At 40.1% G+C, this 12,654-nt stretch overlaps 1 protein-coding gene across 6 annotated transcripts in view; it reads left to right on the forward strand.

Moving 5' to 3' along the window:
- Positions 1 to 12,654, forward strand: part of MEE13 (myosin heavy chain-like protein) — a 144,346-nt gene that overhangs the window by 75,455 nt on the left and 56,237 nt on the right. For all 6 annotated transcript variants that reach the window (XM_089998746.1, XM_089998753.1, XM_089998762.1 and 3 more), the window contains 3 exons: positions 11,169 to 11,237; positions 11,324 to 11,380; positions 11,455 to 11,709. In XM_089998746.1, the coding sequence (XP_089854872.1) occupies positions 11,169 to 11,237; positions 11,324 to 11,380; positions 11,455 to 11,709 (381 nt within the window). The remainder of the gene's footprint in view (positions 1 to 11,168; positions 11,238 to 11,323; positions 11,381 to 11,454; positions 11,710 to 12,654) is intronic.

Genomic DNA, 12,654 nt, shown 5'->3' on the forward strand with positions numbered 1-12,654 from the left:
CCTGTCGTCGCCTCTCGTCGGCAGGGGGCTCCACCCCATGTCACTTTTGTTGGTTTTCGGCAGAGGGTTCTGCCCCCTGCCTACTGTGGTCCTCTGTCAAGGGGGCTCTGCCACCCTACCCTCCCCATCCTGTGTTCGGCAGGGGGCTCCACCCCCTGCCTCGTGTTTCTCGGTAGGGGGCGGGGTCCCCCTGCCTTTGTGATTGTCTTCGGCAGGGGGCTTCGTACTCCTGCCTTCATTTGCTTCCCGGCAGGGGGCGAGCCGCCCTGCTCTCTTGTCGTTTCCTGGTAGGGGGAGAAGCTCCCCGTGCCCTCTGTTGTTCCTTGGCAGGGGCCGAAGTCCCATGCTCCCCTGTTGCTTCTCGGCAGGGGGTTCTGCCCCCTGCTTCATGCGTTTTGCCAGCAGGGGTGAAGCTCCCTTGCTTTCCTGTTTTCGAGCAGGCGGCAAGGCCCCCCTGCACATCGTTTGTTCTCCGGCAAGGGGCTTTGCCCCCTTGCCTTGTTCTTGCTATCAGCAGGGGCAGAGCCCCTACCTGTTTCGTTCCCAGCAGGGGGTTGCGCCCCCTGTCTGGATTCATGTTCTGACAGGGGGTGTTCCCCCTGTCTTGTTGTGGCAGGTGTGGCAGGGAGCCTCTGCTCCCTCCCCTGCCTTTCTCTGTTCTGGCAGACAGGGAGCTCCTGCTCCCTGCCTCTGCTGCTGTTGCCAAGCAGGGCTGAGGCCCCTGCCTCTAGCACCCTTGTTTGCAGGATGCAGAGTTCCTGCATCTGCCTCCTGCAGGCCGGAGACCTTGCTGTCTTTGCCCCTCTTCTACAGGGAGCTGAGCTCCCTGCTTGCTCTCGTGTTTGGGGTTCGGTACCATTGTAGGTCTTACCGGACCCGCTTCTCATTTATATTACGACATATACTAACGTTCTAAGCTTTCCAGGTTGAACGGTGGATCCAGCTCGCTTTCGTGGCTCGAGCTCGTGCTTACCTACGCCGCTGGCGTACGAGGACCCGCAACCCCTCAAGGTAGGGGATTCTTGCGTAAAATGACAATGAACGAATAAATGCTAAAATAAGGAAAGATAACTAAAAGAGGATGATATATGTATACGTATAATATATATACGTATGTCTTTATATTCAAGGACGCGTTTTCACGATCCTTGCCCTCTTTATTTTTCTTGCATTTTCCTTTCTGTTGCCCCTGTGCTATATGTGCCTAGGCTTTTAATTCATGTCCTTACATTTCATGTCTTTTAACTCAAGGACGCGGTTTCGCGATCCTTGTCCTCTTTACTTTCTGTACTTTATTTTCTTGCTGCCCCGCGTTTTATGCACCTTGGCATTTACTTTCTATCTCGTCTTTTCTGTTGCCCCGCGCTTTATGCGCCATGGCATTTACTTGTATACATCTGTCTTTTTACTCCAGGATGCAATCCTGGTCCTCCTTTACGTTCTCGCACTTTGTTTTCTGCATTTACCTTATTGCCCTGCGCTTTATGTGCCATGTCCTTGCTACTTGCTTTTGCTCTTCGTACCTTACTTTCCTATTACTGCATACTTCTTTTGCACTTACTTTTTGTATGTGTTGTTCGTCCTTACTTTGCTACCGCACTTCGTGCATGTATTCTTATCTCTGTCGTATGCTCCTTTACTTGCTTACGCTTATTGTTTAATCGAGGTACAACCCCATGCCTCGGGAGTCATCCTTTATACTTGCTAAGTCAGGATATGATTCCATACCCTGTGAGTTGCTTACGTAGTTGTCTGCTTGTGTGTTTCGATGGTCGAGGTATGATTCCATACCTTGTGTGTGGCTTGTGCTTTTTGCGCTCGAGGTGCAGCTTCGCACATCGAGTCTTGTCCCTTGATTTGTCTTTGTATTAGTATGTGCACGGGTTTGCCCCTTGTCAGCTTGCACTCCTTGAGTGCAGCTTCAAGTGTATAGTGTATATCGTTTCACTTGTCTTAAAAGTCACGACACCTACTTATGCACTTTGGTTCTCCAAAGATGATTTATGTGCAAACCTATTTTCAAAGATGTATAGCTTTGTAAAGCAGAGATAGCAGAAGGATCTCCCAAATCGATGTATTTGGGAGAAGTGTGTTGCAACTTCGGTTTGCGTTTTCGATACGACTCAGATCACCTTGTTTAGGAGCTTGTGCATGAGTAGGGCGAAAGTCCTATCGAGGTGCTTGCGCCATTGCTAAGATCAATGTTATATCACTTCTGATGCAAGACTTAGTTTCTAGGCTTTCTGGTCAAACTAAGATAGTACCGCCTTCCTTCCTTCGCGAAAGTATTGTTGATGGATTTCTCCTAAGAAATCCATGCTCATTTCCCTATAGTCGTACCCTTAGTCATGTACAATATGTTTGGACTACGAAGAGCAGGATGAGAGGTCTGTAGTAACCTTTAAACGTGTATTGACACTTTAAGCTAGATCCTGTTATGTTGATATTCGCTTAATAGGCAGAATGCTTGCGATTGTCTAAAGGACCCGAGCATGATAAGTTGGAACTTGAATGAGTTCACTGTGGACTTCTGTAAAGCAGAAGTGTTGAGGGATTTCTGCGAGAAATCCTTACCCCTCTCATCGTGGTTGTACTTTTGAATAGGTACGTTGCGTACTGCGGTGAGTAGGATGAGAAGTGTGTAGTTGTCTCGAACGCGCATTGACGCGTATAATTCACATAAATGATAATCATGCGCCTTCACAGGCAAGATACTCGATTGGGTTGAAAGACCAGAGCATGTAGAATGAGACGACAGTTAAGAAACCCTCCGTCGTGCTCATTCAGGACGATTCATCAAGAGAGAGGATGGATGGTACAAAACTTCGATGCACAGTCATTAATGGCAATCTCGGGCAAAGATCTGACTTCCCCAGTCATCGGAGGTTAGGGGAAATCCTTCAGGCCACTTCTGCAGAAGTTCGGATGCGCATCCATTGGGCCTTTGTTTGCCTTTGCGGATTTACTCTCTTGGTCACTGGCCGTCTCCTTAGGAGCGAACTCAGTCAGTCATTCGGGGTATAATAAATTACATAGCATAATGAACCCCTAATCGATTCCGACTGTTTCTACGTTTTGCCTTGTGCGTACCCACAACGGCAGACTCATAATAAGACAAGATATAACTTATACACATGATCATGAGATATGTGTGTTGTGACGTGAATTGATTGTTTACTTGTTAGCTCGGTAGTTCGGTACGCTACTCGTTGAGCTATGTACGCCTGTCGAGGCGTTACTCTAGTTGGTTAAACTGCTTACACAGTTCTTTGCTTAGTAATAACTAGCTTCTCATGCTAGTTAAATGCTTATTCGTTGTTTTGCGTCTCTTATGATTGATGTGATTGCAATTAAGACTGAGGTAGCCGCTTGTCTTATAAGTTGCTTACATATTGTGATACAACTGCTACCGTATGATTGCTTATCCTGTGTAGCTTATGAATTGCTTGTGATGCGTTCAAGGCAAGGCCCCATTCTTGATGTTGCGCTTCTGGAGACACTTTTGATAGATGTGGTATAAAGTTTCTTTGGAAGTATTTATTCTGATTATAACTCTGGATTACTAAAACTATATTACCAAAACGTGATTCTTCTTTTCATTTCAATAAAATGTATATTTGAATTACAAATCGGTTTGTAAGGGGAAAATTGTATTTGTGTTGTAATGCGTCCAAGGTCTAGCGATTTGTTATTTTAAACCTGATCTTCCGCTGAACTTCTGTTTCAAACTCTGATAATTGATTGATTTCAAAGCTTTCAACCTTTCTCATAAAAGGTTTCAAGTCCACGATTTTGGGGCGTTACAAAATATTTACATCTTCAAGAAAGATCCATTTGTGCGTACCAGTTCCGTCTTGAAGCCCTTATTGAAGTTTAAGTCTTTTCAGTCTGAGTCATCTAAGTCAGGTCCTGAGTCCATTTTTAGTCTTTCCCAATGTAATAAGCCAAGTCTTTGGCACGATCGTCTTGGTCATTTCAGTTATTCTTTTCTTGAGAAACTAGTATCAAGCAAATTAATTCCTAAATCAAGTTTAACTCTTGAGATCAGTAATAAAAAGTGTCCCAGTTGTCAGATGCGTAAGAGTCATGTACTTCATTTTGATTCTATAAATAAAAGAGCTTCAAGATCCTTTGAAATTGTTTATTCATATGTTTGGGGTCCTGCCCCCGTATGCTCTTCTTCTGGCAGCAGATATTATCTCATCTTTATTGACAGCTATTCTCGTTATACTTGGATATTCTTTATGAAGCATAAGTCTGAAACTTTTCCCATAATTCACAACTTTCATGCCTTTGTTCGAAACCATTTCTCTACCAATATTCTGCATTTTCATTGTGATGGAGGTGGTGAGTATACATCAAAGGATTTTACTGATTTTCTCCAAAGTAATGGAATAAAGCGTAGATTGTCTTGTCCACATACGCCACAACAAATGGGGTTGCTGGAAGAAAGCATAGACATATTGTTGAAACGACCATGAGTATGATGCACGACAATAATCTTCCTATTAGTCTGTGGACAGAAGCTTTTCATTCAGCTGTCTATATTATAAATCGTCTGCCTATGACAGTTTTGCAAAATAGTTCACCATTCTCTTCTCTTTTCGGCATTCAACCCTATTATAATGCTCTGCGTGTGTTTGGATGCATTTGTTATGTTCGTATTGATGATTCTCTCAGGAATAAATTCCAACAAAACTCTTCCAACTGTAGATTTGTGGGATATGCTGATGATTATAAAGGTTATCCGTGTTATGACCCTATGACTAAGCGTGTTAAGATTTCCAGGAATGTTGTGTTTGACGAGAATAATCTTGGAGATATATCATTTAATACCAGAGAAAAAGTTTATCATTCGTGGATGAATGCAAAATTATTTGCAGATGCTTATGGTAATTGCTCACCTCAGTGTACTCAAGAAACAAACTGGACTCACCAAAATGATATTGACTCAGGTCAAGCATGCTTACCTCAATCTGGTGATCAGGTCGGTGGAGCTTCACATACTGAAGAAGGGGCAGACCCACAATCACATCCTATTGACAAATTTAAGGGGTATATGTATGCACGAAGAGAGAAAGGTACTCCCCCTGCTCCTCACACTGGATCAGATACTTATGTGCCTGTTGGAAATCTGAGGAGTTCAAGTAGAATCAGACATCCTATTGACAGGTTGGTCAGCTACAATAATTTTTCTATAGATCTTCAACTTTTGTCTCAGGTTGATAAGCATGATGAACCCATAGGGTTTCATCATGCTGTAAAATCAAACAAATGGATTGACACCATGAATGAAGAAGTGAAAGCGCTTCATGAATGTCAGACATGGGAAATTGTTGCCAGACCACCTAACAAAAATGTTGTTGATTCCAAGTGGGTTTATAAAATCAAATACAAACCCGATGGTACTGTAGAACGATACAAAGCAAGACTTGTTGCAAAGGGGTTTACACAAGAATATGGTCAGGATTATGATGAGACTTTCAGTCCCGTGGTCAAAATGGGAACAATAAGAATTATATTGTCTTTAGACGTCAAACATGGATGGACATTAAGTCAGTTAGATGTCAAAAATGCATTTCTTCGTGGAGACTTGAAGGAAGAAGTTTACATGGAACAACCTCCAGTATATGCTGAGGGAGACCCAAGCACATATGTATGTAGACTAAAAAGAGCCATATATGGTTTGAAGCAGGCCTCACGCTCGTGATTTGAGAGTTTCTCTTTAGAAATATAGAGGCATGGGTTCTGTAGATCTCTCTTAGACCACTCATTGTTTATCTTCAAGGATAAAGGCATAACCACCTTGTTGTTGATATATGTTGATGATATTATAGTTACCGGAAATTCAATGAATCACATTGAAGAAATAAAAGGACTATTAAGTCAGAGGTTTAAGATGAAAGATTTGGGAGATTTGCGTTATTTCCTTGGCGTCGAGGTAGACAGGAATGATGGTTACCTGACCTTGACACAACATAAATACACACTAGATTTATTGAAGAAATTTGGTATGCAAGATTGCAAGCCTTTGTCTACACCGAGTGTCTTACATCAATAGCTCAGTTCACAGGATGGAGATTTGTACCCAGATCTTACAAGATATCGAAGTGTAGTTGGTATGCTTCAATATCTTACCTTTACTCGCCCTGACATTGTTTATTCTGTTAATCAAGTGTCGCAGTTCATGCATGAGCCACGAACAGGGCATATGGATGCAGTCAAGAGAATGTTGGGATACTTAAAAGGTACCATTGCAGATGGGTTGGTGTATCAGAAAAGTTGGAAAAGAGGAAGCATGCATGATGTCACGATCTACAGTGATGCAAACTGGGCAGGAGATCCTCATGAAAGGAGGTTAGTTTCTGGATATTGGATCTTTCTTGGGGAAAACCTAGTATCCTGGAGGAGTAGAAAACAAAAAGCAGTAGCTAGATCAAGTACTGAGGCTGAATATCGATCAATGACTGCTGCAACTGCTGAAGCTACTTGGAGAAGACATTGTTGAATGAATTGGAGGAACTGATCTCCAAATCTATCTTATTGTGTGACAATCAAAGTGCCATTAATATATCTTTTAATCCTATTTTCCACAGTAAGACAAAACACATTGATAGATCAACATTTCATTCGACAGAAGGTTGAAGACAAAGAGATTGAGCCTCATTTCATTCCTACAGAAGATCAGGTGGCGGATTTATTTACCAAGGGCTTGACGAAAAACAGATTTTGGTTCTTGAAGAACAAGTTGTCCATGGTTCAAGACCATGCACAACTTGAGGGAGGGTATTAAGTGTCGTGTAGTGCTGGACCCAGTTTGGGTCTGACCCAAATTGGGATTGCGCATTGACGTGTTTATTGTGGCACAAAATGTAAATATTGTAATTTGTTATAGGATAATCATGTCCATATCTTTGTAACCTAATACCTAATGCTTAAATACATTAAACCAGGCCACGATAATGTAAGTTGAAGTACCGTGAACCTGTGCAGCCCCATCAACACCGAGTTTTCCTCTTCTTCTACCTCTCTTCTTCTCTCTTACTTTTTTCTCTGTTTGATGCAATCATAACTTCTAACCCCCCCCCCCCCCCCCCCACTTTCCTTGCTCTTTTCCTCTTTCCAAAAATCCAACACAAGTTGGAATTTCAAAAGTTTTCATTTTTTTTCTTCTTTATTCTTTCTTTCTTTTTTTGATATTTTTTTCTTTCTTTATTTCACAAGCAGCTAGGGACGTCCCACATGGGTACCCTCCTTGCCTTGGTTGCCACTTGGCATCCAATTTGGACTCAAGGATTCCTTTTCCAAGCTTTGATTCCAAATTGGTAAGTTTTGACTTTATTACCTTTTCTTTTTTTTTCCAAGTGGATTTGGTTTTGGGAAACCAAATTCCAGCTAAGAGGCGTGGGCTCACCTAGGGGGACATCCCACCCTCTTGGATTGGCCGTCCATATTAATTAAATTAATAAGTTTTATTAATTTTGATAAATTCCACTATTGTCAATTTGGATCTTAAATCCATTTTTGGTTTTGGATTTCATACCTAATACAAACCTAATTTGGATCCAAACCCACATACCAAATCTAAATATAATCGAAATTAAATCCAAACCCAAATTCATGATAATTCTATTTAAATTCTAATTTACATGAAATTAACCTTGAGTTAAATTCGAATTCCATTTTAACTTTAGCTAAAATTTCAATTCTCTTGGAATTAAATTTCAAATTTTGGACACAACTAATTCTAACTCACAAGCATATTTAAATAAATAAAAATCCATATTTAAGAGATAAATCATTTTTATTTATTTAAATAATTGCTGAAAATTTACGAGTATTACAAGAATTCTTGAAAATCCAACTCCATACTGGCTATTGATTGGATCCTTGACCTACTTATCCATCACAAGGCCAGACATTACTCATGCGGTACACTCAACTATTTAGTTTCAACATGCACCATCTACGGTGCATATGAGTGTTGTTCTGTTAATTGTTAGATATATCAAGAATTCTATAACCAAAGGGATATTTCTATCATCCTTTTCGTTTTTAAATTTAATTGCATATTCTGACGCAGATTGGAGTGGTAACCCTAATGATTGAGTCTCAACTACTGGTTTTTGTGTGTTTCTAAGAGACTTTATATCTTGAAAGTGCAAGAAACAACAAAAAATCTCTCTGTCATCCACTGAAGCTGAATATCGAGCCATGTCAACAACAACAATGGAGATCATCAGGTAAGGAGTCTTCTTTAAAATATGGGCTTAGTGATTCTGGTCCAAAAAAGATGTGCTGTGATAATAGGAATATTGTATATATTGAAAGTAACCACACCTTCCACAAACGAACCAAGCATATAGAGATGGACTGCCACTACATTCAAGGAGAATTTTTACAAGGAACTATTGAATTGCCTTATGTGACTTCAGAATGTCAGTTGACGAATTTCTTCACTAAGGCTTTGTCCTCATGTCATTTTTTGTCCATTTTAGCAAGTTTTTGGAGTTTTAAAGTGTGTGTGTGTATATATATATATATATATATATATATATATATTTCTATTTTATGTAAACTGAAATACCTGTCTGGGGTATTTCAGTCTTTTTCCATTGTAATAAGTGTCAGTCCTATAGGGATTGACTTCTCTTTTTCTATTTTGTTTTTTCTTTTATTTTTGTAATTTTCCTTTTAAAATAAAGCTGTTGGGCTGGTCAAATGACTAGTTGGATCATCCCCTTTGTATTCTCGAGTGCCTATTTAAAGGCACTTCTCCCTTGTATTTTGTCAATGCTTTCTTAAGCATTTTCTAAGTGAAAGACTATTTTTTTAATGCTTTGTGCTTGCCCATAGAGACTATTGATGTGTTCTTTTGATTATGCTTCACTTGATTGTATTTTCTCTTGGTGGACTAAGTGCTTGTGTACTCTTCTGTTTGTTATTTATTCTAATCGGATTGTCCATTGTACTTTCACTCTCTTGATTACAATTAGGGCAAGAGGAAAAATCTGTTTTCACATTAACTACGAAAGTACATACATCTTTCTTTATTGAAAAAAACGTATATACATCTTTCCTTTCAACAAAATATTGAGGTGAGTCAAAAATACCCTTTGTATGTTTTACAAAGGCCTATTCACCACCTTTTAACAAATAAGGGAAAAACTCTGCCCTTAGCACTATCAAATGGGGCGACTCTACATGACACATGTAGAAAAGTTTTGCTTCCATTTTTTTCCTGATGAAGTGACAATCCATCTCTATGTTTTTGGTTCTCTCATAGTATACAGGATATGATGCAATTTGGATGGGAGCCTTGTCATCACAACACAGAGTAATAGGAGTTCTAAAATTGATCCCCAATTCTAGGAGTAGGGATCTCAACCCCAAGCCTTCACACATACCTTGGCCAATAGTTCGATATTCAACCTCTTCACTTTACCTTGCCACCAAAGTTTGTTTCTTGCTCTTCTGCAACACTAAGTTTCCCCCAATCAATGCCCAACACTGAGTGGTGGATCTTCTATCTTCCACTCTTCCTGCCCAGTCTCACAATTGTTGGCATGTTTGATGAACACAGGAACCATCATTATTCTTGGTTACTGCAAGTCTGGTTTTCAGATCATGGTGAAACCGGATGGCTGAGTGTAAAAATGTCTTTCCACTTAGTGATGTGGAGCAGGGTTACCATGAAATTAACAATTAATGGAATCAAAAGAAATTTATGTTGTTATCTGTAAGGAGAATGCTTAAATCCTGTTGGATAAAGAGAAAAAGATTATCACGTGGCTTACTGGAGGCTTGGTCACTAGCCCAGCTCATGGTATACTGAATGGGATGAGATCCTCAGTTCTAATTGTATGGAAACAGGCTTCAAAGGCCATTGACCACAATCAAAATCATGTTACCATGCATTCTAACTGCAGCGAATATTTCTGGTTATCTCAAATCAGAGTTGAAGGCAGCAGCAGAATTGAACAAACAATAGTTTCTCATACCCACAAATATTTATAATGCTTAGGTTTTGCATGGTGGCAATCATATTTAATGTTTAGGGTTTCCTGTTTTATATATAACCTTTTTGGTATAAATGTGGGATTTTTTTTTTCTGTTTGTACACAGATTAATTGTTTGTTTCAGATTTGCTTCTGTTTCCTACTCAAGGCCAATTTGTGGCTTGTAACCTATGTCACATGGGTGCGGGTGCGGGTGCGACACGGGTGCGGCACAATTTTAAATTTTTTGGACACGGGGACTCGGCAAAAATATATATATATATATATATATATAATTTTATTTTATTTTTAAAATGCCACAGCACAGTCTGTGTGACTGTGACTGTGACTGTGCACAGTCACAGACTGTGCACTGTGCACACTGCACAGACTGTGCACAGTCACAGTCTGTGACTGCAGCACAGTCACAGTCTGTGACTGCAACACTGTGCCTCTTTTTTTATATATATTTTTAAATAAAAAATATAAAAAATTGGTTTTTTAGGGACATTTTTGGACTCGGTCAAAGTTGACCGAGTCCAAAATGTGGACGGACTCGGCCTGGACTCGTTGACCGAGTCCGACTCGGCGTTGACCGAGTCCGGGCCGATTCCGAAGCCGCACCCGAGTCCGCACCCGTGTCGGGGCGTGTCGACTCGGGTGCGGCACCTCCTTAGCCGAGTCCGTGTGACATAGCTTGTAACTTTTTGGCCTATACTTGCATTTTCTGTATTTTTGGATCAGGAAATGTCTTTCATGCTGAATATGGTTTTCAGGGTAACTACCTAGTCTATGTTTTCTTTGAAAATTAAATAACTTTGCCATATATTAAAAACAAAGTATGTCTTTGTTGTAACTACGAAGAAATGGGTAAAGAATAGGAGAACCGAGGCAATGCCATATAATGAGTTTATTGGTTGTCAAAGAATCAGTCAACAGTGATATGTACATATGCATCAGTATTATACAATGCCTTAAAGCAATCATGGGATGCATAATGTCTAAACTCCATTTTTTTCTCGTGTATGCACATTTGTATTGTTAGCTGTGCAGTTGTGTGCATGCATATGTATGTGTGTGTTATTTTGTAGTCCTTTGAAGTGATAGAGCTTGATGATGATTGGGATGATGCAATTATTTATTCTAATGTTTTCCTCTTTTGTCATGTAGGAATCTCTAGTGGAGGAGTTGGTGGAATTGAGAACCTCAAATCTCATTCTTCGGGAGAAACTTTGTGAGGTATACAAGTTACAAACTCACACATTTATTTTGAACCACATTTTCATTTTGTAACTAATTTAAGAGTTTGAACCTGGGACTGCTAGATTTTCAGATCCGAGGAGCTTTTGAGGAAGGGCACTCATATATTGGAAGAAAAGAATGTTAGATATCCTTTTGGTATCAATTGTTTTACTCTTTCCCCTTCTGTAGCTTGTAACACATCAGATATTAGCAGGTTCTTTTGGAAGATACCGTGCACAAGGGTCTTTTGATGCTTCACCATGTTCAGAGTCAGACGAGAAGTGAAGTTTTGACTTTGTTGGAAGAATGGAGAGGTCTAATTCAATCAGTAATTGATTCCTTTCAAGAAAAGTTTCAGTCAGACACATATGTCTGTGGTCCTATTCAGACAAACAATGTTGAATATGGTGAGCCTGAATGCAAGGATGTTCATATAACCAGTTGTGCTGATGCTTGTAACACAACAAAGGTTTGTCTATAATGGCAAAGGCAAAAATCTTTTCTATTGGGTATAATCAAACTTTGTTTCTGTCTGGGTAGAATATGAAAATTTCTAGAAGCATAGATGCCATTATGGATGTGAACAAAATTGTCAGGCTTCAAACTAATAATTCATCATTGTCGAGTTTCTGAGATCAGTTTATCTCAAGATGATGCTAGTTTGGATAATCATTTAGATGAGTGAGTCATTCTTATGCGGAGCCGAAGAGTTCTTTCTAGTGTCTCATGTGCTTGAAGTGTTCACATAGTTAATGTTTGTCAGGTTTCATGTGTTATGTGATGCATATCTTTTCTACATTGTCATTTATTATGTTACAAGTTAGTTGCTTCTAGGAGAATACTCTGAAAATCTATTAAATTGCTTTAGAATCTTCAGAATGATGTGAACAACGAGGATTCATCATGGACTCCCTCGGCACCCTTGCAAACGCAATTCTACGTCAAGTTCATTCTCAGAGGAATCAGGCTTCAACTACTAAGGCGAACCATCTTCGAGGCATAATTACTTACAAAAAAATTTTGAAACTAGATCTCTGACCTTCGTTTGCAAGGTCGATCCAGAGCTCGTCGAAAACTGGGTTGAGTAGACCAAGCGAGCTTTTCAGGTACTGTCGGTACCTGAGGAAAAGAAGATGATTGTTGGTACTTATCGGCTAAAGGACAACGCTCGCAAATGGTGGGATACAACCTGGGGCATTCATTTTTCGGGACCAACAGTTATCTCTTGGGAAGCTTTCCGCAACGCCTTTTTGGCAAACTATTTTTTTCTTCATGCGCGAGACAAGAAGAAGATAGAATTCCTGGAGTTGTGCCAAGGTGCTCAAGTCTGGTGGACTACACCACCAAGTTTAAGAACTTCGAACGATACTGCCCTAGCCTGTTTGAAGATGTTCGCGAGCGGGATGGGAAATTT

Source organism: Nuphar pumila, chromosome 1 (genome assembly GCF_984573655.1).
Source record: "Nuphar pumila chromosome 1, dmNupPumi1.hap1.1, whole genome shotgun sequence".
NCBI classification, from domain to species: domain Eukaryota; kingdom Viridiplantae; phylum Streptophyta; class Magnoliopsida; order Nymphaeales; family Nymphaeaceae; genus Nuphar; species Nuphar pumila.